Consider the following 26292-nt stretch of genomic DNA (forward strand, 5'->3'; position numbering starts at 1 on the left):
GATAAAAGGTCCATAAGACACTACTTGAACGCTGCAATCATATATTTCGAGCACTTCCTTCTGTGCAGAAGGAAGTCCTTGCTCGAAATATGTAGTGCAACGTTCAAATACTGTCTTATAGCCGTTTTATCTTCCATAGTATTATACTATTGTATTAGAGTAAAAGACATATGTATATTATATATATATATATATATATATATATATATATATACCATATATAGGTAGATAGACATATATGGCATTGTTTGCCGGAGACGAGAAGTTACAGAAATTGGGGAAAAGGCAAATTTTCAGAGTATCAGGAAATCAGTATGATGCTATGGAACTAAGTGTCGATGATGTGAGAATAGGACTGCTTGATAACTGGCAACAGGTAAAGGATGGAAGAAAGAGAAGTGTAGCAACTTGATTAACATATTCTCTTTCTTCCATCTTACTTTCCACCCTCTCCTAACAATTGGTTCATGGTGCAACTGGCAGCTTTTCTTATCGTTACACCTTTGTAACCTTTCACTGTCAAGTTCCGTTTCAGCGCTGAATGACCTCATTGGGCCCAGTGCTTGGCCTTTGGTCTGAGTTCTATATTCAATTCAATTCCGTTCAATTCGATTCATCTTGTCCTGTTCTGAAGCTGAATATATTGTTACGTATGTGCGTTGATGTACACTTGTGAACCTCCAGATAAAAATCTATAGCATGAAGCACAACTGAATATATTGTTACGTATGTGTTGATGTACACCTGTGAGCCTCAAGATAGAAATCTATATCACGAAGCACAACACACGCTATCCAGAACTCTCTGGGTGATATCATCGGGTTTCCGTGAGCAAGAATTCTAGGTCACATTCCATTCGACAATTTACCGACCGCTCTCTGATGGCATGTGTGATTTATTAGGCTTTTATGATGAGCACGTCTGAGAAACATTTCTTACTATTATTATTATTATTATTATTATTATTATTATTATTATTATTATTATTATTATTATTATTATTATTACGTATATGACACAGAACGAGCTGCCTCCTTTACAAGGTTATCCGAAACTTGACCCACAAATAAACATCGATAGACGGAAAAGGACAAATAGTCTCACTAGAGAAATATCACTGATTTTAATATGTAATTCACCAAGTCCCCAAATAAACAAGCAATACAGCCTTGAGGCAATCAATGATAATGGCTGAGTAAGAATAATTTAAATTATTAACGACATCTACAGAGAGGAAATATTCTGGGGTGTTAAATCATACAAAGGGTTCGATACGTCAACTTTTTTTTTTTTATTACAGATTAGTGTTTATTGTGAAACTGAGTTTTTGGTTTTGGGGACAGGTATTACAAGATTTCGTTATTTTCAATGCATTTCTTCAAAAGCATATACTTCCCGATAGAGTAATATATCACCAGTCACCACGAGAGAATATAACAGCATTGGTTGCTATGATATAACAAAGTATTTCTATTTGGTTCCTTATATATGTGTGTATATATATATATTATATATATATATATATATATAATATATATATATATATAGTATATATATATATATACATATTATATATATATATATATATATATATATATATATATATATATGTATATATATTCACATATGTATGCGCGCTTTATGAATAGAACTGAGTATCTTAATACAGGAACCTTAGGAAATAAGGGTATGGTATTCTGTGGTACAGTACCGCTCTTCGGACAACTGTACCCATGGTACTGTGGGCTCACTTTAGCACAGATCGGATTCTGTTACTAAAATGGGTTGCTATTTATTAAAATATATTTGCACAGATAAACAAAAACAAAACAAAAAATCTTGCCTGGATTTTGGTCATTTTGGGACTGGTCAAATAACTACAATACTCGGAGTGCTTAAGAAAAATTGAGCAAGGTTTGCTGATTTTTTAAGCAACAGAATAAAACATCTGTTGCTTTCGAAGGAGTTAGAAGAGGTAGATCCGATATGCTGTTGAAAATAGAAATTTGCTCTTTTAGAGGTGTGCACGTAACTTCGTATAGAAGCCATGAAATTGTTATGAAAACCTGTAAATCTAATATGCAAATTAAAGAATACAGACACCAGAACTGACCTATTTTATGTTGCACGTAACTCAAGCCATTGCAACAGTACGAATACAGCTGTCTGACACTTGTAAACGGAGTCAAATTAGACAAATAAACCTAAGATTCCTTAATTTAGTGTCCATGACGGTTCCTGAAGGGTAAGATTTAGTTTCTTGTCGCGAGTATCCATGACCCGTATACTCGAAGCACCAGTCTTTCCTTGCCAAACATCTTAAAACTCAAGGTCCTGAAACCGGTAACATCTAGAACGTTCAAAGCAACAAAGCAAAATCCCATTCCTGACATACTTGCAATGTTCTAAAAACAAAAGCTTCGTTCTCCTGAATTTTGCTGAACAAGGACGAAAATTCCTATGAATGTAAATATGCAAATTATTTATCTGTGTGAATTTGATTGACACTGAAACTTGATGTCCATGAGTGGGATCGTTTTTTGCGAGTTATCATCACTGACCTTCACCGAAATATATGATCATCGTGCCTTAGCCGTTTAAGTATTTCACCGGTATATGCGATCGATGCCCTACAATGCTTTTACCAAATACTCCGGCTGTACGCTATGGAGCAGGAAGTTTGTGTTATTTGTTGTGTTCTGAATCATGTCATGAATTTTACAAAGCGGCTACGTTGTATTTTTTGTTGAGAAAAACGTGTTTTGTAATTTCCGGACAAAGGACTTGTTTTTTGTTCCTGTCTTCGTCAATCTACTTCACGAAACTCCAAAGCTCTTTTGTTGAAACCGCTTACTTTCTCATTCCTTTACAACCTGGCCAAAATGCATCACATTTTTTTAAGCCTGTTTATTGTTTTTGTTTATGGCTGTGAGTAGAATAAAGCAAAACTGACTGCAGTTATCATAATGAAACTTTGCTCACAAAGAGAGATACTTGTTCCAGCCTCGAATCCTAAGCTACATCCAGAAATAGCTAGATAATTTACAATCTATCAGTCATCCAAAAACAGGTTTTCATGGTTTTCTAGAAAATACACTTTGTGATCCGGAGCCTAGTTAAAAAATTACAGTCTTTTTAAAACTATAATTTTTTAAGTAGGTTCTGGATCATGAAGTGTATCTTTAAAAAAAATGAAAGTGGTGTTTTTATTTAATAGCGCAAAGATCTTTGGCTTTACTCAACGTGAGTATTTGATGTTGATAATGTAAAATTCAGTTAGCAAAGGGACTCGGACTTTCAATGCCATGTAGTGATGCCTTTAGCCTAAGTCCTGGCATAAGAGACCTCATAAAGCCTAATTCAATTCGTATCCGTATTCCCCATCGCAAGGTGCTTGATTTCTGTTAGTGCTAGACTTTTATTTTCCTTAGTGCTGAAAGGCTCCTAGTTCTTTACACCCCTTGGGGGGTAGTGCCATCAGTGGACCTCATTCGGTGCACTGTAGGCATTACTTAAGGTTCTTTGCAGCGTGCCATCGGCCCCTAGTTGCAACCACTTTCGTTCCTTTTACTGTACCTCCTTTAATATGCCCTTTCTTCCATCTTACTTTCCACCCTCACCTAACAATTGAATCATAATGCAACTGCAGTTTTCCTCCTGTTACACCTTTCAAACCTTTTACTGTCAATTTCCATTTCAGCGCTGAATGGCCTCATAGGTCCCAGTGCTTTGCCTTTGGCCTAAATTCTGTATTCAACTCAACTAGTTCTTTACAGCTTCAGCACCCAACGTACAATCCTGTCGCCAGCTGCTTCCTTTTCATTTGATTTTGAAATAATTGCGTCAATATTATACCATGTGGAAGTTTTCCGTATTTCTATTAAATACGTCATTTTGACAGAGCATCCCTCCCTCAACCTACCGGTGCACTGTAAGGGAAGGATTAATCCTATGGGTGTAGGATGAAAGGGAGAGTATTTCCTCGTTTGGTTTCACTGAAAGATAAGGCCGTTGTGGGTACAGGTCTCCATTAGAACTAATAAGCTGTAATCTACAGTAATCTCCATAAGCATTCGTCTTTATCTAAAGCAATATAACCGCTTATGTTCTAAATTGGTTGGCAATTATCTTCCCGGTAAAAACTGCTGTTTGCCCGGGTGGAGGGATCGTGAGCTATGCTATTTTTAATCTTGAAACAGTAACAGCAACATTCGATTTTATTGCTGACGTGTACTGTACATATAGGGAAATATTTTCCTCTTTATTTATGGCGACTATTTCAGAGTTAAAACTAGATTTTTAAGATAAAAACTACGGACACTGATGTGTTTTCTTGTTTCGTTGAGAGTATCTTAAATAATAACATAATCTATTATTATCTAACATTAAACTGATCTTTTTCTTTCAGTTTTAAACTTAATTGTACTACATCAATAAACTTAATTGTGTTATATCAGTAAACTTTATTGTACTACAGCAATAAACTTAATTGTGCTACATCAGTAAACTTAATTGTGCTACATTAATAAGCTTAATTGTGCTATATCAGTAAACTTAATTGTACTTCATCAATAAACATAATTGTGCTATATCAGTCAACTTAGTAGTATTACATCAATAAACTTAATTGTGCTATATCAGTAAACTTAACTGTATTACATCAATAAGCTCAATTCTGCTATATCAGCAATCTTTATTGTACTACATCAATAAACTTAACTGTGTTACATCAGTTAACCTAATTGTACTACATCAGTAAACTTAACTTACTACATCAATACTGCAGAACAGATTTCATACTGACTCGTAGCCACCGAGTGATTTCTGATCCGTCACAACCGAAGCCTCTTTCTCCTTTCCAGACGTAATGAGCGACGGAAAAAAGACGACACCATGAACAACATGAACTCGGAGACTTACTTCAACGACATCCCCTTCCTCGGAGAACCGTCGGGCAGGCCCTACGTCCCTGTGAACCAGTTCAGGGTCATGACTCCGCCGAGGCCTCACGGATTCGCTTACTCGCCCCCACCTGGAGGGAATTCGGTAATGAGTCGTCCTAGAAACATGAGTGTGAGTTGCGAATACAAGGAGGATTTTTAGTAGTCAGTTCCAACCATGATTTTTTCATTATTATTTATATAATAATACCCTTCGATCATTTCAAGAAGAATCATCCCTCGCAGCATGCATAGTGAGCTGACTTTTTACCTGAAAGTGCCTTTGATTCCCGGCTGACTCGGAGGAAAAATAATGAAGTTCTCCCTGTGTTTTCTCTTACCTTACAAAGCAAACTGTAATTAGACTTAAGAAAACATTTGATTACCCCTGATTCGTTGCTCTGTAGAGAAGTCTCAGTTCATGTCACAAGAAAGGAATTCACATCAAATGGAGTATCCAGAATACTGACAAGAAAAAAAAAGAATTTCATGAATGCCCTTTAGTAAAGTACACTCGACAATGGCAAATGCTCCCTAGCTTAAGGTACGACATTCTTGAAGGGACACGAGTGAATACAACGCTAAGCTGCCTTAACAGCAAATCAATAGTGAGCTACAACCGTTAACCCTAAATTACACTCCTCAACGTCTATTTCCTTCTTAACATCACTGATATACCCGGTATTAGGTGAGGATGATTTTACCAATTATGAATGATACTTTCGTTTACTTTACCTCAGAGAATTAGGCATTATCCGAGTAGGTTTCATATCATAGTTCAAAGTCGTAAAATCATGAAATTAATTCAATCCTGTATCACAGATGATTCAGTAGTGACCTAGTTGCCTAAATTTCGTTTCCTTATTATAAAGTTTAGCCTGGTAGCAGTTTCTGCATCCTGGTCCCTGGACGAAGGATGCAGACATCATTATTCTCGCAAATACTAAAGAAATACATAGAATGAATAACGTATTGATGTTCACATAAAGAAAGCCGACAGTTCCTTGAGGCCACATGAGGACAGAATTTTCTCACACACCTGCAGAGACGTCATGTCAGACTGCTGCCAGTCAGAACTTCGGTCCTGACTGCCAACAAGAAGAATTCTGTGTCAGAGGACAGTATGAGAATCTTCTTGAGAATTGGCACTCCGACGGTCTTCCCGAGAGGTCCTTACTCTTTAAGGTGTCCCTCATGACGAGTGGTATCGTTTTCCTAGGACTATTTCATTCACTGATCTGCTTAACCAGCCTCTCATTCACTCATAGTTTAGCTCGAAGTAGATTATAGTTCCTCATTTGATCTTAAACTTTTCAGGCATGAATGTTCTTTAGACTTACCCGAATGAAGCATGCATTTCTTACATCTAGATTTTTGTGGCTATGTATCCGATATGCTTTGCGGGTTATTCTACCCGCTTACATCTAGAGCCTCGCCGCTTAGGCTGCATAACTTCTCCTTCTACAGATAGATGCCATTCGCGCTCGCAGAGCGCGACTGGAAGCTCTCACCTCGAAAGTCAAGCTGCCACCCCTCGTCACCAATGGAGGAGACGTGGAGCTGCCTCCTCTGGACCCTACCAGCTCTGCGGTGTCCATAAGATCGGGATCCAGCGACTCTCAGGAGCGATGGCTGAGTGCGACGATGAGACCTCCCAGCACCAAGGGCCACCCTACTGTACCTTTTGTGTATGCGGCGGCTTTTAACCTTCCCACTCTCAGTCTTAGTCCGATGAAGTTAGCTTCTCTTCTCTTTTCGATGAACCTCAAGTTTTGTTTCTTTTGGATCAGTTGCGGGTTTGATATGATTGCCAGACTTAGTTTGCCGTATTTCTGTGGTTTTTTTGGGTTTCTTACTAAAACAAGATTAAAACAAATAAAGTGCACGGGCTGTGATTGATGGGCATCAGGCCTGTAAGAGGCAATAAAACTAATCTTACCTGTTGACATAAAGAACACTTTTTCGAAATATATTTACAGTAAAATGATAATTTAGGCTAAATTGAAGATACAAACTACGAAAAATAACAGTAGAAAGATTGCCTTGACTAGAGAATTGTCTCATGAGAATTATTCCTTGAGAGTCACTATTTCAAATCTTAAGTGTGATGATGTTGAGAGAGAACGAGCATCTGGGGTAATATGTTTGGGAATTGAAGGTCAAGAGGAGAACAAACTCAAGTAGTTAAGGATGTATTCAGTTGTGTGACAGCGACAGGGATATTGTATAGGTGAGTTCGTTAAGGAGATGGAATCAAAAGCCCCAGTGAAGTGGATAGCAATAATGGGAAAGAATATTACTAGCAAGTTGAACGACCCCTCCCAGTTAGTGACAACAGCATTGAAGAAAAATTGAATACTTTTATCTCTGCCAATTGCAGACTAAGTACCTTGAGGAAGTCAGCATTTCCTGTACAGTTAAAGTTGAGAGTAATGATTGAAAGATTGAAAAGGAAAGTCATAGAACATTGGTTTTCTATACTTTCACTATAAGAGTGTTTGTTTCGGAAATATTCAACCACTTGGCGTAGAGTTAGAAGAATGATTTTTGAAAGAATGTGCAAGATGTTATGAGAAAGAAGCATAAATAAAACAATATTCTTTTAAGAGGTTTTAAAGAAAAGGGATAGAATAACACGAAGATGAATTATAAGATGGAACTGAATTCAGGAACTTAGTTATAAAAACAAGTAAAAAATGCACCTAACTTTGTTCGGCGCAATCGAGATGTCTGTCCGTTGGTGGCATATGTTGTTGGTACGTTTAGCGCTGCCAGAAGTACGATTTTGGTTAACTTTAACCGTAAATAAAATAAAAACTACTGAGGTTAGATGTCAGCAATTTGGCATGCTTGATGATTGGAGGGTGCATGATCAACATACCAATTTGCAGCCCTCTAGCCTCAGTAGTTTTCAAGATCTGAGGGCGGACGGACAGACAAAGCCAGGACAATGGTTTTCTCTTACAGAAGACTAAAAAAATCCGAGGAAGAGTTAAAAAATTAGATGAAAACTGGCCTTCTTAGGGAGGAACTGAAGTACATGTGAAATTCAAACGGGGCTACAGAAGTAAGGGAAAACCTGGGCTACAGAAATATGGGAAAACCTGGGCTACAGAAGTAACGGCTACAGTGAGTAATACCATTGCTGTGCAATGGTATTACTATATTCGGAGATTTAAATTATGTGTGACGATCGGGATTGCGAATCATTCCGGGAGGTCTTTACCCCACTGGAAAATCATCTCAAAAATAAAAGTCGAAAAGATACAGGAAATTTTAGTAAAGTTTTCCGGAATTTAAACTTGTTTTCATCAACTGTCTTTGTACCAAAGCGGTTTTAAAAGAATTTTTCACAGTAAAACGTTCTTACTAAACAATCCAGTAGTCAAGGCATGACCCCTCAGTGTATACTACCTCATTTGTCTATATATCCTATTGGTCGTTTTATTTAAACTGCTGATCGTGCAAGTCTTCAGACAAAATGTGAGCCGTGTCCTTATGTCAACAGGGTCTAAATGTATACTGTATGTGATCAGTGATAAAACCAGTGACCATATTGGACAGGTTACATTAAGGAGTTTTTTTTTAAGCGTGTATTGTTATGAATTTAGGTTCGGTGTGTAGTTCACCTCGGTGTTTTTATGTACGACATATTAGTTTGGATTCCTCAGTTGCTGTTTCCCTTTGTTCTTAGCGTCCCTTGAGTCTCGTTCAGATGAGATTTCAATTTATTTTTCATTATAGCTCTTGTATCATTTTGCAATATCTTGAACCATATAAAAATGCCAAATGGATTGCTTTTCATTCTTGTATATTTGAATCCGCGTTACCTGCTACTAGTTTTCCGCCACAGTAGTCGTTTTAAAAAGTATATTTATTATTCATATTCTTTTGGGAACTGAATAGATTTTAAGATATAATTTCCACTGTTATGTTACGGATAAAATAATGTTTCGGAGTATCTAGACCATCATATAAAGCCATACATTAGATGAGCTCTTTTCAAATATTGATATCATAAAGGCATAGGATACAGTGGTCTTTATTAGTCACCCTTTATACATTGCAAGTTTTTGTCAGTCAATAAGTTCTTTGGTTCTTCATAAAAGTGAGCCATCATTTAGTTTAGTACTCTAAGTTCGTTGCGTTCAGTTTAACAAATTTATGTCGCTTCAGCATTCCGAAGGATGAGACAAGTGTTTTCAGCATTTTGACTGAAGAAGAAGCTATAGTTTTGAAGAGGAAAACTCAGTTAACGATTCTTGTTTCCAAGGTGATCGATCGTTCACGGCTGCGTGCATCAGTATGTAAATTTATTTAATAGAACGTTCTGTTAGGACCTATACCATACAGCGCATTCTCATTACCCTTACGAGGAAAACTATGGTAAGACCTTTGTAGAATATCAGCTTCTTTGTGCTTTTGGGCATTTAGAGTAAAGTCATTCATGGAACGCAGAGTCAAGTTCGTCGTTATTCCAGCGCTATAGCAGTTCACCAATTTGTTTTTTCCCTCTCTCTCTTCCTCAGCTGAACTACAGCCAATGTTATTATATCCATGCCTATTTATAGTTTCGGATAATAATTACTTCTGAGACGACTCAATATCTAACTCCCCATTTGATCATTTTATTGAAAAAAATCCTATTTCTAACTCGTGTGACCTAAGATGCCAAAGAATACATCACACAGGGACCTAGTTTTCCCTGAATAGCTTTACCCTTCTGTCACTAACATCAGACCGTAATAATTATTCACACCTTGTTTTAACCACTGCCTGAACTTCCATTTTCGGTTGTAGTTTAGACAACGTGTCTAACTAGCGTGACCGGAGCTTAAAGCTATACTACATTTAGATTTTCTAATCCCCTTCAGTCGGACCATATCGTTAGATCAATAGACTTTCATCATGTCGCAGTCTTTTAATATTTCCGCAACTATTGCGGTTTTGCGTCAGCCGTTAGTATAGCTAATATTTTACATCATAACGGTTGTACCGTTTATAATCGGCCATCTCCACCACTATGTTTATAATTTTTATACGGTGTTCATTTCTCTAATGAAGTTTTCGCTTTTATTCTAAAAAGTATTTGCAGAATGGTACGAACTGATTTGTTATAGACTATATCTTATAATTTTGCAATACCTTTTTGTCCATTTTAATTTTTCACTTCATTTTAAATATTACCTCCATACATTTTTTCGGCATTTGACATTCATTTATACGTCTTATGGGAAATTAGTCATGCTTATGACAAAAGGATAAAAAAAGGCGTCAGTTCTTAATCATATTCAAGTTTCAGTTCATCCAACCCATTTATATTTCTTTTCGAAAATCAAATGTACTATAGTAGATTCACATGAACTGTGCATCTAACGTCTAGGCCAGTCCCTTACGACGCTCCTGATTGGCTGTTGATAAGCCAATCACAGGGCTGGAAACTCTGTCTCTCGCGAGAGAGTTCACATAGGCAGCATATATGTTCAATCTCTCCTGAAGGATACTTTTGAAATACGTATTCCTCAGGAGAGGTGGAACATACATCCTGCATATGTGAACTCTCGAGAGAGAGTCTGAGAGTTTCCAGCCCTGTGATTGGTTTATCAACAGCCAATCAGGACCGTCGTAAGGGACAGGCCTAGACATCAGACGCACGGTTGATGTGAATCTACTATAGTTTCGATTTATGCCCCTTACGAGGTCTTACTACGCCTGCTGCCGGTTTATTAAAAACTGTCATGACCTAAACTGCTTCGTAATTCGTATAGGCAACCCCAGAAACAAGAACACAACGGCATATCGCTTGAAACCTATTGTATTATTTGCAAACGTTCCGTAAAAGAAGGCAATAATGTCTGCCAGTAAAGAGCTGTTGAGCTAATCCGGTTCTGTAGAGACCCACAGCTGCCGTTCAGCTTGAATCGTCAAAGTGAACGCGACCAGAACTCCTTCCTTGATTTTGCGCCCACTTATTTTCCCCTGTAAGGTGAAACCTAAACTCTGCATGCTTATGTTGTTAGGCTTCGGCACAAGGCACCTAAAATGATTGGCTTCGTCGCGATTTTGCAAGACTGCACGCATCTGTAACCTTTATATATCTCTCTACGTTTTATAGCAGTTTATTAAGTAGATCGTTTAGCATAAATTTTCCTTAATATTTTATTAAAACCTTTATATATATTTACGTTTTGTAGTAGTTTGTCAAGTAGATCGTTTATCATATAATTTATGTTCCTTAATGATTTATTAAAACCATTTATATATATATATATATATATATATATATATATATATATATATATATATAATATATTATATTACGTTTTCTAGTAGTTTATCAAGTAGATCATTCATCATGTCAATTTTCCATAATGATTTATTAATCTATCTGTGAGGCATATGAGATAACAGTTCAACTGACGCGCGTATATTAAGCTAACAACCACCTTATCTGGAGAACGTAAGAGAGCAAATAACTCGCTAATATTCTCTTATCTATCCTTTCTCTCCCTCTATGCTTACATATGCGGTCGATGCTCTCATGGTAAGTTGAACAAATGCGATCTAATATGACACGCACTTTGCATGCTACCTCATCGACTGCCTGACTCGCTGACAGCTCTGTTAATGCAGAAAGGTCATGACTGTGGTTAGTTTTAAAATGTGGTTTCCAATTTAATCCTTAACAAAATATTTTTGGCAACTCGGCTTAAATGTGAGATTTTTCACGCACGCGTGAGAAGCTGAAAGTTATAAAATAAAGGCTGCTATATGAGGTAGTATCATCAAAACCTGCTTTTTCATTTTTTTTTTTAATAAGCACATATCACATTACTGTTTTTTCTTCTCATTACATATCCGAGAGTCACATTTACTTTAAGTAAAATATATCGCACTGGGTTAAGTGCTTTCACTGCTGCACCAGAAGTCAGTGCTAGTTTTAGTTATTTTATTCTATTTTTATCAAAATTATTTTTTTTTACTCAGCTCTCCTTGGTAACTGTCGACATTTAATGGCAAATAAAGATAAGTCAGTCCGATAATTGTATGTGTAAGACTGTGGCAGAATAAACAGATATCGTATTAAATAAGAAGAGATGTGTAGAGCAAGTGTGTTTGATGAAACATTCGTGTGAAAATTTTGAACGTAAATGGAAACATTTTTGTGGATTACACACACATTTGAAAATCCAGTGACAGAACTTATAAAAATATAATGAAGAAGGTGTCAAAAGTTAATTATATCTTAGTTTAACCAGACCACTGAGCTGATTAACATCTCTCCAAGGGCTGGCCTGAAGGATTAGATATTTTTAAGTGGCTGGGAACCAATTGGTTACCGAGCAACGGGACCTACGGCTGATTGTGGGATCCGAACCACATTATATCGAGAAAAGAATTTCTAATCACCAGAGATACATTCCTCTGATTTCACGCTGCAGGGAATCGAACGCGCGACTACCGAATCGGTAGGTGAGCACGTTAACCACTCGGCCAACAAGGAACATGTGGAAAGTGTCGATTATGTACGGTGTGAAATATAGTTTGCCGGGTGTAATTAGAAATGTTTAAGTTGAAATCAAACCTTCACTTAAAATGCGTAAACGAGAAAGTGGCTGATTTGGTGCGAAAGTATGATAGGGACAAGACTGTGCTATGTTGTATTAGCCATTTGGTATCTTTATATGAATGTACAATAATAAAATGGGTCATGAATGGAGTGTGAAATTGATGATATTTGCAGATGATATTGAGGATACTTAAAAGGAATTTCAGTACTTTTCAAAAGGAGACAAATCAAATGAAGTTTGAGATATATTAAGGCTTTGAGACCAAGCAGAAACCAGGAAAAGAGAATAGAGCAGTACATGTTAACAAGGACGGTGGCAGACTGGAACCAGTTGACTCGTACAGATTATTTTGGTAACAAATGTAACTGACAATGAATGGATGAGGGAAAAGGTGAGTAACGGAATAGTAAAGGACGGAAAGTAGCAGATGTTGACGCAAAAGGTTTTGAGGAAAATTTGATGTCCCACGGAAGGGACAAGAGTGGCTTTATACGAAGGCATTCTTGAGCAACCCTCTTTCATGGAAGTGAAGTGCGGATTTGAATGAATGAAAATGGTTGATGCTGTTAAGATGAATGGTTTGAATAGTATAGGTGACATTAGAAAACTGAAAGAGTGAAGAATGTAGATATTTAGAAGCAATGGTAAAAAAGAATGTGGGTTTTGAGGCGGCTACAGTTATGAGGAAAGAATGGAATGAGGGGTATAATTCGGAGGTCATAGAAGTAAGAAGTAGAGACCTAGTAAGTGATGGAGTGGAAGAGATATTACCACTGAATGGAAGAATCTTAATATCAAGCAGTATAGTGCAAAAATATCCACATACGAATTCAGCCCAGCAGTGAATGGTCCCTCATTGAGATTTTATATATAGGTCTTTCCTGCTATTTTTGCACTCTTAGGAACGAAGTGATGGCGTTTATGCAGTAAAAAAATAAGACTGAAGTATATCACAACGAAATATTTTCGCTAAACAATGTCGCTATGTACTTCATTCAATCTTGCAGGCTAGGCAGTTGGACAAAAGCACCCGTTCACTATCGTAAAACATTATATACGAAATCCGATTGCTCGCACCGCCCCCAGACTGTCGCATGGTAACCTTGAGCCATATCAAATGGATTTTTGCTATTTATGTGGGAGTTAGTCTTCCGGCAAAGAGAGAACAATAGTAATAGCGAGGGCAAAGTGGAGCGTTTGCGTCTATTTCGTATACTTATCTGACCAGCCTCTACTTTGCGCCATACTTATGAGAAAACTTAAGCCCTAATATTCATTCATTTCATTCATTCCTCTCAGAAAAACCTTGTTGGAATTCGCGCCAGTCTTCTATTCTACAATGTTGTATAAAGGCATATCTGCCAAGGACAAGAATTGAAATATGCTCTTAATTAAAGCGAGCGTGCATGTACCAGCATGCTTAGAGTGCGCGAACAAAATTATTTCTTTCATAAGTCCAGGTAATGAAAGGTAGCTGATTTAGGATCGCATATACAAAATCGAACACGCATGAGAAGCGAAAGAGTTGAGGAAATGAAAGAGGAGATAAAAGAGAGGGCTTTCTAGCAATTTCAGCTCTGAAACACTTGAATGGCTCAAGCTTTCTTGCTGTTGATATTGTTGCTATGAAAACAGCTACCGGGAGACAAGGTTGCTTGCATAGTTGGCTCTTTGTTGACGCATTTTCTTCCAAATGAAACGAGAAGCAAGTTAGAAAGGGAATGTAAAAGCACCAGTAAACAGAACTTAGTAAATATTTGGGAAGTAATTAAAATAAAAGGTGCTAAATTTGACTGAATGAAGGTACTGATTTTCGTAATTTTGAGGTTTACTATTTTTAACAGTTAATGCAGCTTCTTACCCCCAAAAGAATGACTGTCATCTTTCTTCTTTGAATGGTAATGACGCAATAGGTATAAACTATTCAGCTGTTATTATCAACTGCCCTTAATAATCTATATGATATGGGTCAAATAATATCACAGTCATAAATGTTATGTTTAATTTCAATGGTGATTATGGGTTCTGCTAATCTTGAAGATATCAAACACACCGTACTTTATTTATGTAGGTAATTTCGATACCAGAGATTATCCTCTGTAAATGATCCATGTCTTCATAAGAAAATAAGCATAGTGTGAAGAATAGGTTGCAAAGACCACAGAAAACGTCACATTAATCCTTGGCATCTTATGACAGGCTGTAGGCCTTACCACAACCCGCTTCCAGACATCAGCCGGGAAAAGGTGGTAGAGGAGGAGGAGCCGATGATGGAAACGGGTCTGGATTCCCCGCCGCCTCCCACGGAAGAGGACACCGCCAAAGTTAGCAAGTGGGTAGAGCAGCTTCCGGACGAAGCTGACACTGCGAAAGAAGACGACGAAAGCATCGCAGAAAAAACGTCCACGGTGGATGAAGACATCGTCGAGAACTGGGAGGAGGAAGAGGTAGGTCGTTTGAGTAGAAACCTTGTTTTGTTTTCCTATTCTCGACATGTTATGTTTCTCGCCCTCTGAATCTGAGGCATTAATCCTTCAACACAAAGCTTTGCTCACAACCGAAACATTGATTAGGACTATCCTTGTATTACAATCCTTCCAAAGAGTAGTTGAATGTTTTATAGTACTGCTCGGGTACTCCCACACTGTCTTGACATTGCAGGATTGATCTATTGATCAGTTTCATCAAGTGGCGTGAGGTCTTCTCTCCGCCTCTTAGTTGTAAGTGGAAGAATGTGTAATGTCGTTAGGCTAATCGACGAAGTTTTGACAACCGTTACACAACGAAGCCAGAAACGTTTAGGGTGAAACTATGGGCCAAAATCACTGATGAAAAATGTCTTGGTCATTGTCATTAACATTCTTGTTGGGCAGCCCTCCTTCAATCTTTTTGACCTTTTGCATTTGCTTTCATTTTGGCCACGTGCTTGAGATGGACGACGAATTTCTTGCTCTTTTTACGCAGCTTTTTCTGTTTGCTAATTCCATTCGCTGTACGTGCAAATTTGTTCAGCTGTGTTAAAATGACTCGAACTGAATCCAAAGAAAGAGGACGTCAAACGCGCTATACTCTTTTCGTGGCGGGGATCGATGAATTCCCTTATCTGCCTCGTCACGAACAGAGCATTCAAACTCATTAGGAGAAAAAAGGTACAACGCTGGTTTTGTCTGCAATTTCTTCCGACAGTACGCTTGTTTGACAACTAAATTCTTCATTAGAAGCAAGAACGTGGTAACCTGTTTTATGACCCAAATATTGGAGGAAGCAGTAATTAGAAGCATTGATTTTCCAGGTGATAATAATGATAGCGGGTTAATTAGAAGGTTAGTTTCAGTAGCGTAGTGGAGGAGGAGGAGGAAAGAATTTATGCAAAAAAAGAAGTAATTCTCACAGAAGAGAAAATAGGCAGTTCAGCGGATGGGTACATTTGGAACTTGCTTGTCAATAATTTCTTGAAATTGATTAAATTACTCTGTAAATAATATTCTGATACTCTTGTGTAGCTTAGAATGCAATCAAATATGTCTGTGAAAAATGTCTCTTGCGTCCAAAAAGAAATTATATAAGAAAACAAGGGTTGATTTATGGCTAAACTTATTATATTCATCCTTGTTGAATCGTTAAATTGGCAATCAAGTTTCGCGGGAATTCGTGTTCTTTCAGCAGTTCCATTGAAAAAAAAATGCAAGCACACATTTTTGGAAATTTACCCAGAATTAGCTAAGCGAGGGACTGACAATCAGACGTTCTGCCGATAACAGAACGCTTCCAAGTAGCTGCTACTTTCCCTGGAGACATTTTAAACCGATCAATGCTCACTACCAAAATGTGGTTATTGTGAATTCTACATTCATTGCAACATGGTTTTAGCGCGTTTAAACCCAGGTATATTTCAGTATTTCGAACAAATTCGTGGTTAGTGATCCAAAATACTGCATTTAACCATTACTGTAGTGCATCCCAACCCCTATATATTTCAGTCTTTCTGACAAAGTCGTGGTTAGTGGCCCAAATACCTCATTTAACCATTGCTGTAGTGCATCCAAACCCCTATATATTTCAGTCTTGCAGTCATACCCGCGCTTAGTGACACAGAATACTGCATTTAAGACAGTTTGAAGGAAAGGTCCATTATGACCAAAAAGGCGCAAGACGATACAGCTTGAGTCACTGCGAGTTTGGCATTGCTTGCAAAATTGCTGTTTTGAAACCGAGTTGCAATATACGCAACTTTGAATTCGTATTCTTGATTACCGATCCAAAAGCTGCTTTATATTCTGCTTGAAGGAAAACCAGCCATATCTATAAAGAACAGAAGGTAAATTATTCGAGCGAGTGCTTATTACATGTAAGCCCATACTTCCACGATTGCTGAAAACGAAACAAAACATCTAGATCCATTTTAAGATCAAATCGGCCCATCCTTGACCCATACCCCATCCTTTGACAAAACTACAGTTGCACTTGCCGTTTTTTTAGTTAGACTATGGACAGACAGGCAGTCAGTCACACTTACGTCATATTTCCGAGAAATTCGACTTTATACCAAGTCAATCGAAGTAATTTGTCTAACTGACTTCTACAGTTCTTAAGAGCTACAAATACAATGTTATTGATATCTAGTGGTTATTGATTTTTTTTTTACTTTCTACAGTTACATAAAAAAATAGAAAAAAAACCATTAGAATAGCAGAGTGAATTTTTTTTTTACTTTCTCCACTAACAAAAAAAATAAAATAAAAACAATTAGAACAGCAGAGTAAAAGAGATACTTGTTTAATGAAAGTTTCTGAAAAAGAGTCCGCCTTACAAGGGGTATCGATCCGGTGGGCAGTATCTGCAACAGGAGAATTCTTATGTTTACCTCATTGTTAAGGACACGGAACTATGCGGAGTCATGCTTCTTGTACTGCCTGATTTTATTTCCTCCAAAGCTCAGGTACTTCAGAACATTCATGTACTATACAATAATACACTGGCTTGTAGGATTCTTAAATCCTCCTCCCTATTGTATTTCGACAATGTATTTCAGTGGTCAATGCAATGATATCAAACTAAGAATAGTCATTCTTGTTCGAATATATGTGCAAGTTATAGTTGTCCTGCAGTTAAATTATATTCTATTTCATGCCAAGGATTAAGGCACTTATCCACAACGTTAATTTACTCTTGCCTTTTGTAAAATTATATGCTTCTCCAGATTTTGGTGACTTTCAAATTTCTAAAAGAAAAAACCCAATAAGTACGTTTTGAGCAAGAGCAATTTTACCTTTTGATATTGCTTGATAACATTCTTATTTGGTATTGTTTGATAACATATCTATTTGGTATTGGCTTGATAACATTCTATTGGTATTGTTTGATAACATTCCTATTTGGTATTGTTTGATAACATTCCTATTTGGTATTGTTTGATAACATTCCTACTTGCTAATAATTCATTCCTCTGTTATAAAGCCATGTTTATTCTCATTAATATCATTCTGGCGTTTCGAACTTCGTCTGTTCCCATGTATGTCAAGGGCAAAATGCCAACATCCCACGCACGCACACACGCATTTACACGAACGCTCCGATCTTCAGTCCCTGTCAATAGGAATCGCGCGCTTTCGTGTGTTTGCACGTCGTCAACGCGATCATTGCATTGAGCAAAACCATCTGCGGCTCAATACAGACACTTGAAGGCCAGCGCTGTTTATTTCAGACCTCAAATTCCTCGTTCATCACCCTATAGCACGTAGCCTCCGCCCAGCGTTGCCTTGCGACGTCGCCGTAGCGTGTTCAAAGGACAGTGGCCTGCAAATCAGACTTGGCGAAAATGAATCGATGTCATGAAAGACATATGTTTCACCGGGTGTAGAGGAATATGATATATATATATATATATATATATATATATATATATATATATATATATATATATATATATATATATATATATATATATATATATATATATATATATATATATATATATATATATATATATATATATATATATAATGTAGTGTATAACTAAATCACGAAAGTTTGGAACGTGATATATGCCTAAATAAAGGTATAAGCCACGAAGTGTTTCACTTTCCTTCGTGGCTTATACCTTATATATATATATATATATATATATATATATATATATATATATATATATATATATATATATAGTATGTGTGTGTGCGCGTGCGCGCCTGCGTTTACTTTTATTGGATCTTTCCTAGATAGTGACCCCCAAGGGTTTTAACCCGGCATTTATACACCTTCGCGCCGTGTAAAAGTGCGTTGGGGATGACCGTAAAAACATAATCAAAAGACTGTGAATCTGCTTACAAATACATTTTTAACATTATACCAAAACGCAGTAAAGTGAATGGAATGTGATAGGAAACGAGACCGCCTTGCTCCTTCAGATTCATTGCCTTTGTCACTTAGAAAACCACAAATAAAGCCGCAGAGCAAGATGGCCGACGGGTAAGAAGAATCTTGTTTACCTGCAATAAACAAGACAGTGAAATACCTCCCCATCGACCCTCGTGTCACGTGCTTCAAATTAACGTGAAAATATATTCGCGTTATAACCTTACAGCAAAAATTATGTTCACCGTGGTAATGACAATGGATTTACAAGTGCAAGAAGGCCACTCCTCTTGAGATTATGAAAAATTAGAGTGGGCCTCCGATGACAATGATTAATGTTTTTTTTAGATTAACATATATCTGATTCTTTACGGTTATGACCATGGAGCCTTTAAAAGGATGAAATGTGTGAGTGCATGGTTGCTAGAATTCCCATAACTTTATCTTCGTACATTGACCGGATTATGATTTTTAAAACTTATTGCAAGATATTATCCTGTCACGCGTAGCTTTCTCATATTACAGGATGTCACAGAATGGTATAAGGAGTTAAAGCATTTTGTCACCTTTAGTCAGCTAAAGAGAGCAGAACCAATTCCTATCCAACATGCAAACATGAAGCGCTCAGAGACTTAGAATTCTTCAAATAAGGAGTTACAAAAAATAAAAAGGAGCAATTGTCTTCCTTCCCCAGTCATGTCTGTTAGTGACACTAATTTGATAATGAAGATAACACCAAAAAAAAATATTTCCACCCCAGTACCCTACGTGCAACAAACTATTTTCTTTCTACTTTACAGGCGTATAACTTGAAGTTCTCTCATAATCACGATTATCAAATAGGTTTCTCTGACTTCTTTTCTCTGTCTCATTTACAAGTCTGTAAAGACTTTATTTCATCATAATGAGTTGATAAAACTTGCTAAGATGATGCAAAAAAAAACTGTATTTCTTGCATCAGGGGTTGCAATATAAGGCAATTTCGTCTCTTCCACCTTCATTATGACTTCATTTTGAAATGCCAGTACAACATGATCTTATAATTTGTCTAACCTAGTCTTGTTACACGAAGTGACCAATTGGAAGAGCCTTACTGAAGTCAACAAAACATTTTCTAGTGTAGAGTTGATAGCGCATCCTATAAGTCATAAACGTTTTCTCCTATTAAATCAACGTTACTTGTGCCATATTCACGTGATAAGTTTTAAAAGTCATCTGCTCATAGTCTGTCGTTAACTCAACGAAGCCAATAGATTATCTCTCCAGCGCAATGGAGATGATTTACCGTTTTCTTGTGTTCAAGGTTAGAAAATAGCAGGAGGCCTGTACCGGGGTGGGGGTCCCCTCAAAAATTTCTGGAACTCCGTATTTTCAAGTATTCCATCATGCATATACCTATATATGCAATGGCATTTAATAGAAGAAAAGGTCCAGTTTTGGTAAGAAAGAATCCCCCCCCCCCCCCCCCATTAAAAGAATCTCAGGGTACGGGCCTGAGTAGTTAACCTTTGCCTTCCATTCACTCACGCAGTGCAGTGACATAACTCTGTGACCCTATAATCATATGATAATGAGGCCATAAAAGTTTCTAACCTAGTTTACTACATGGGACTACCAATTACCGTTCCTAGAAAGACGTCACATAACCGTCGAAGACTTATGGTCTTCTTACACGAAGTATTACCAAATCAGTCCGTTTTGCCTCCCCCACCCCCACCCCCTCTCTCTCTCTCTCTCTCTCTCTTTCCATATACATGATATATATATATATATATATATATATATATTATATATATATATATATAGATATATATATATATATATATATATACACAAAAGCCAGATGATAGAGTCAGCTTTGATTCCTTGATTAAACTAAGACATGTAATGAACATCTCAAAGGGTGACTGAGATTCAGATATCATAGATAAAATCTTCCTTCAACCAACACTTAAGAAGATTAAAGAGAAATTATCGAGGCGGGTGACCTAGTCAAACCGCTTACCTGTGGATGGCTCTCTTGGTATAAATACCGCCTTTTCTGTAACTCTTCTCATTCGTTACCTACCTGAAGAGAGACACAGCAGTCTCTGAAATATAGTACGTACTTACTTTCTATATTCTGGCATTTTCATAGGCTCCCTTCAAGAGACTTCTTTCCTACCTTTATCCCTACATTAAGGGGTCGGCAACCTAATACGTCTTCTCCAATGCCTTCTATCAAAGGCATCATCCTCCACCAAACCTCTTCTCTCCATATCTTCCCTCACTTTATCTCGCCATCTAATTCTCTGTCTCCCTCTTGATCTTCTTCCTCTAACAGATTCCTCCCACGCCCTCTTCACTCCCTCCTCGTCATCCATCCTCAAAACACACCCATACCATCTCAATTGTGACTCTCTTATCACCTCTGTAGTCTTTACTAAGCCTGCCCTTCTTCTTATTTCATTATTTTCCAATCTCTCAAGCAGCGATATTTCCATAATCCACCTCAGCATTCTCATCTCTGTTCTCTCAAGCTTTACCTCCTCTTTTCTTCTCAGAGCCCATGTTTCTGCACCATACATTAACACTGATCTTATCACTGTTTTATATATCTTGACTTTTAGCTTGATTAGCATTTTTTTATCACATGCCACTCCAGCTGCCTCTCTCCACTTTCCCCATGCAGCCTTTATCCTACTGTCAACTTCAACCTCACATCCACCCTCTTGGCTTAAAGTAGATCCTAAGTATTTAAACTTTCCTGCTTTTTTATAATCGAGTCTCTTCTTTCTTGTATTATTATTCTGTCTCTATCTTCCCTACTGCTCAGTAAAACCTGTGTTTTATTTACATTCACCTTTAACCCACCTCTCTCTAAAGATTCCTGCCACTCTCCAACCCTTCTCTGTAGGGCCTCCTCATTTTCAGCAGTAATCACCAAATCATCGGCTTACAACAATTCCCACAGCTCTTCATTCCTGATCACTTCACTCAACACATCCATGACCAGCACCAACAAAAATGGGCTTAATGCTGACCCCTGGTGTAATACAACACTAACTTGAAAGTTTTGTTTTTTCAACTGCTGTTATCACTTTTGTGCACATTCTTTTATATGTCATGTCGACCAGCCTAACCAAATTTTCTGGGACTTTCCTTTTCCTTAAACACCAAAACATCACTTCTCTTGGGATTCTATCATATGCTTTCTCTAGGTCTTTTCCTGTAGCTGTCTTACAATGAAGATGGCATCCACCATCCCTCTTCCTCTCACGAATCCATACTGCTGTTTCCCAGTCTTTACAATCTCTTAATCTTTCATCTAGTACTCTCTCTAAAACTTTCAATCCATGCTCTGTTAGTTTAATTCCCCTGTAGTTACCACAATCCATGATATCTCCCTTCTGCTTGTACATATATACCATTAGACTCTCCTCCCAATCCCTTGACATTTCTTCCTCTTCACATTTAGCTTTTAATAAATCCAGCATCCATTTCTCCCCCTCTGTACCTAGCAATTTGAGCATTTCAATTTGAAACTCCGATGGACCTGGTGATTTACCATTCTTCACTTTTCTTAATGCTCTCTTCACTTGTGTCCTGTATCTCCCTCGCTGGTCCCTCCACCCTCTGTGCTTCCCCCATCTCCTCTCTCTCATTTTCAGTATTTAACAGTTGTTCAAAATACTCTTGCCATCTCTTCTTAATGTCTTCCTCCATGTACAATACATTTCCATCACTATCCTTGGTGATACCCAATCTACCCACATCCTGTCTCTGCCTTTTCCTCAAGTTTGAAATCTTATAAATATCCTATTCTCCTCATCTTGTTCTTAGTCTTTCATTCAACTGCTCTGCCTTCCTTGCCATAGCCATATCTACCCTCCTCCTCACCTTTCTTTCTTCTTCTCAATACCTTTCTTCTGCACCCCGTGCATGCCGTACTTTCCAGTCCTTAAAAGCTTTTGATTTTCTTTTAATTGATTCTTGCACCTCTCCATTCCACCACTACTTTTCTCTTTTCGACACTCCATATCCACTGGTTCTTCCCACCAGTTCCTCTGCTTCCCCCACACATATTTCTCTCATATCTGCCCAGATATTTTCCATTGTATTACCCTGTCCAAATTCTATGTACCCCCTTTCTATATATATATATATATATATATATATATATATATATATATATATATATATATATATGTGTGTGTGTGTGTGTGTGTGTGTGTGTGTGTGTGTGTGTGTGTGTGCACGCATATAAGAGGAAGAGTGCCCAGGAAGAAAAATAGTCATCAATTAAATGGCCTAGACTGGCTCTTAATAAAAGCAAACTTAGATTAATAATGCCGGGTTTATTGCTTTAAAAATAACTGAGGGCGAGAAGTTAACATTTTACTTTACAGGTTTGGAAATGTATATACCATTTTATAAGAAGAGGATATCTTAATTCTATATGATTTATGCCATATGATGTACCTTATACTGATCTGGTATTTTGTCTGAAATTTGACTTTCCGTTTTTTTCCAGGAACTTGGAAGGTCGGTCATTGATGACCCTATATCTGAGAAACTAGGCTCTGCAGGCAAGGCATCTAGAGTTTCCAGCTTTAAAGGACCTGTGCCAGAAAATGTAGATATTGCAGAAACTTTGCCAGACCAGGAGAACACAGAAGTAGAACAGTTGTATTTGGGAGAGCCTTCAGGTAGTCCATCGCAGATTGTAGGAGTGGATGTAGAAGAAGACACAACCTCTTATACAGGACTTAGCCAACTGTTCACTGTCATAAGAGACAGGGAAAGTCGAAATGAGGGGCAAACTCTAACCGAGACTGATTTACCAGTACAGGATATCGAAATTGGGGGAGACAACAAAGAAGAAGAAGATAGGATGCCCAGTCCTGTACAATTAATAGACGAAACTTTGGTAGCCTCAGAAACTGAGCAAAAAGATGAAATGCCGTGGAAACAAGCAGACAGTATTTTCACTACCTCTCCTGCAAGTGTCAAGGACGATTTATTCAATTTTGACAATGGCAAGGATATGCCTTCTGAGAACGATGCAGACAACAACACAAACATTGAAGAAAATACAGAGGTAGAGGACATAGTTACAGATATCACTGAGGTCAAACCTATCGAATCCTCAGAAAATCAGGACCTTGAATTGGGTGGTGAAAATACAGACACCAAAAACCAAGACGGAGATGATGCTGAGGAAATCAATCATTTTGACAAAATAAGTAACCATTCAGGAGACAATGAGGTTACAACACTGGATGGTGAAAACTCAGAAATAAAAGACCAGGGAGGTGATGATAATAATGATAATAACTTCTTTAGCTCAGACACAGCACCCAACCCTTCAGATCAAGAATTTGAACTGGGTGACGAAAATTCAGACACAAAAGACCAAGTGGGTGATGATGAGACTAAAGAAACTGCTAATTCAGACCAAGAAAACATCATCCCTTCAGAGGACCAAGGGCTTAAATTAGAAACAAGTGAGGTTGGAGATGATGATCAGATTGAAGAAGTACTTCGTCCAGACTCTAAGCTTTCTTTCCAGAACACTGAATCACTGCTTCCAAATGAAGCTGAGAATCAGAGTATGCAAAATCCAGCTGGTCTCCCAGGGAGTGTTCAGTTAGAACCAGAAGGTTCTGGTGAGGAGACTAATATTCCAGAGGATCTGAAATTTCTAGAGAAAAATGCAGACGACAGTGAGTCACTGACTGAAGATATAGACTTCATGATGCCTACAATTAGTCCAGATAGTGGTAAGCTAGACTCAGGATCATCTAAATCAGCTGGCCATAGTGAAGGGTATTTTGGGAGCACTGATCAAGTTAGTCCAATTCCTGATCAGGATAATAACTCTGAGAAAATTAAAGCATCTGATATCATAAAAGATTTGATAGAAAAAGACAGTCTAAATGACGTCATAGAAACTGGTGATGATGTAGAAGATATAAACACAGATAAAGATCAATTTAACGATGTTGATTTGGATTTTTGAAAACCCTAGACTCATCAAAGCCGCGAAAATTCTTTCAAAGGCTTAGTATACGGCGTTATTAATTTCTTAAGACATCTGTAGACTATAAAAGGTGTTTGCTAATGATTGCTGGTAGTGCGAGTTTTTTAGGTTTTCCCTGAAAGTACGGTACAATGAGTGACTTCTCAGTGATGAGGTCATTAAAGTAGTCCCGCCAAAACTTGGCAGAAGTATTCGATGGCATAACTTTTCCTTCATTTTTCTTGAGAAAAAATCTCTTGTTAATAATCGGACAATGTGTACAAGTGAATGATACAGTAGTTTTCATCTGTATCCTATAAATTCAAGCGTTCCTGCTGTTGTTGTGGAGTTGTATCTAGAGAAATGATAATGCAAATTACTTCAATATTACTAATGACAGAAACTGTGTCGAGAATTGGTAAACGTATGTGAAAATGACATGCGATGGTTATTGGCAGAAAATTAATCTTCACTTTCAATCACCCCCACAGTGTCGCCATCTATCATCAGCAAACACCAGATATGGTACTGTAGGGACAGAGTACATTTCCAGAGTCCACGTGAAGTGTACACACGTTGTCTCTTCACCTTTCCCTTGGTACTTATCATGACAATGTTCGTTCTCTGACACAGTTGAGAGTTCTTTCACATTGGCAACTTTCCTTTTCATGTAACTAGACTAAGAATCTCTTACTTCTAAAAACTATTCTGCAAACTAGACAAAAATAATAATGTATTTCTGTAAGAATAAGGAATTTCTGAACTGACTTTCTGACGATTGTATATACGGGAGAAAGTTAAGAGTTGACGGAGAAGAAAGGGACTAGTGTATAGCCCAAGCCTCCAGAAAACTCGTCTTCACAGATCCTGAAACTCATTGTGCGATGGTGGACCAAAGGACATAACGGCATGGTTATGGTTTCCCTGGATGTTTTAGTGTGTCATTCTTAGTGGAATAGATGTAAACATTCAAGTAGTAACTGTAGCTCTTGTAATAATGTATATGTGATTATATTTTCAATAAAATCTTCAAGGTGACCCGTGCTAAGTTTTGCTTATGGTTTGATAGGACTACAGAAACTTAAGGGTCCTGGCCTGTAAATCAATCACCCTACATCAGGCCCGTAACCAGAATCTTTTATAGGGGGCGAGGGTTGGTCGTTTTTCCCTAAATTGGACCTTTTCTTCTATAAATGTCATTGCATATATAGGTATATACAAGATGAAATACTTGAAAATATGGACATTCAGAAATTTGGGATACCCCCGACCACGCCCCCACCTTCCTCGGTAAAGGCCTGTACATCAATACCTACAGGTGGTTTGCGTTCATTCCTAACATTATCCTTTTAAATTCGACGTAATATGGATTAGCGGAATGGAAAGTAATACTGAAGTACATTTTTAAAGAAAATTAAGGCACCAA

The 26292-nt window shown here is 37.6% G+C and overlaps 1 protein-coding gene across 5 annotated transcripts in view; it reads left to right on the forward strand.

Moving 5' to 3' along the window:
- Positions 1-25904, forward strand: part of LOC135208792 (uncharacterized protein DDB_G0290685-like) — a 196714-nt gene extending 170810 nt beyond the window's left edge. For 3 of the 5 annotated variants that reach the window (XM_064241319.1, XM_064241315.1, XM_064241316.1), the window contains exons 2-5: positions 4863-5073; positions 6408-6676; positions 14718-14958; positions 23379-25904. In XM_064241319.1, the coding sequence (XP_064097389.1) occupies positions 4894-5073; positions 6408-6676; positions 14718-14958; positions 23379-24866 (2178 nt within the window). In that variant the 5' untranslated portion in view covers positions 4863-4893 and the 3' untranslated portion in view covers positions 24867-25904. The remainder of the gene's footprint in view (positions 1-4862; positions 5074-6407; positions 6677-14717; positions 14959-23378) is intronic. The other 2 variants (XM_064241318.1, XM_064241317.1) reach the window with 2 other exon arrangements.
- Positions 25905-26292: the final 388 nt, after the last annotated feature.

The sequence above is a fragment of the Macrobrachium nipponense genome, chromosome 35 (assembly GCF_015104395.2).
Source record: "Macrobrachium nipponense isolate FS-2020 chromosome 35, ASM1510439v2, whole genome shotgun sequence".
Classification (NCBI taxonomy): domain Eukaryota; kingdom Metazoa; phylum Arthropoda; class Malacostraca; order Decapoda; family Palaemonidae; genus Macrobrachium; species Macrobrachium nipponense.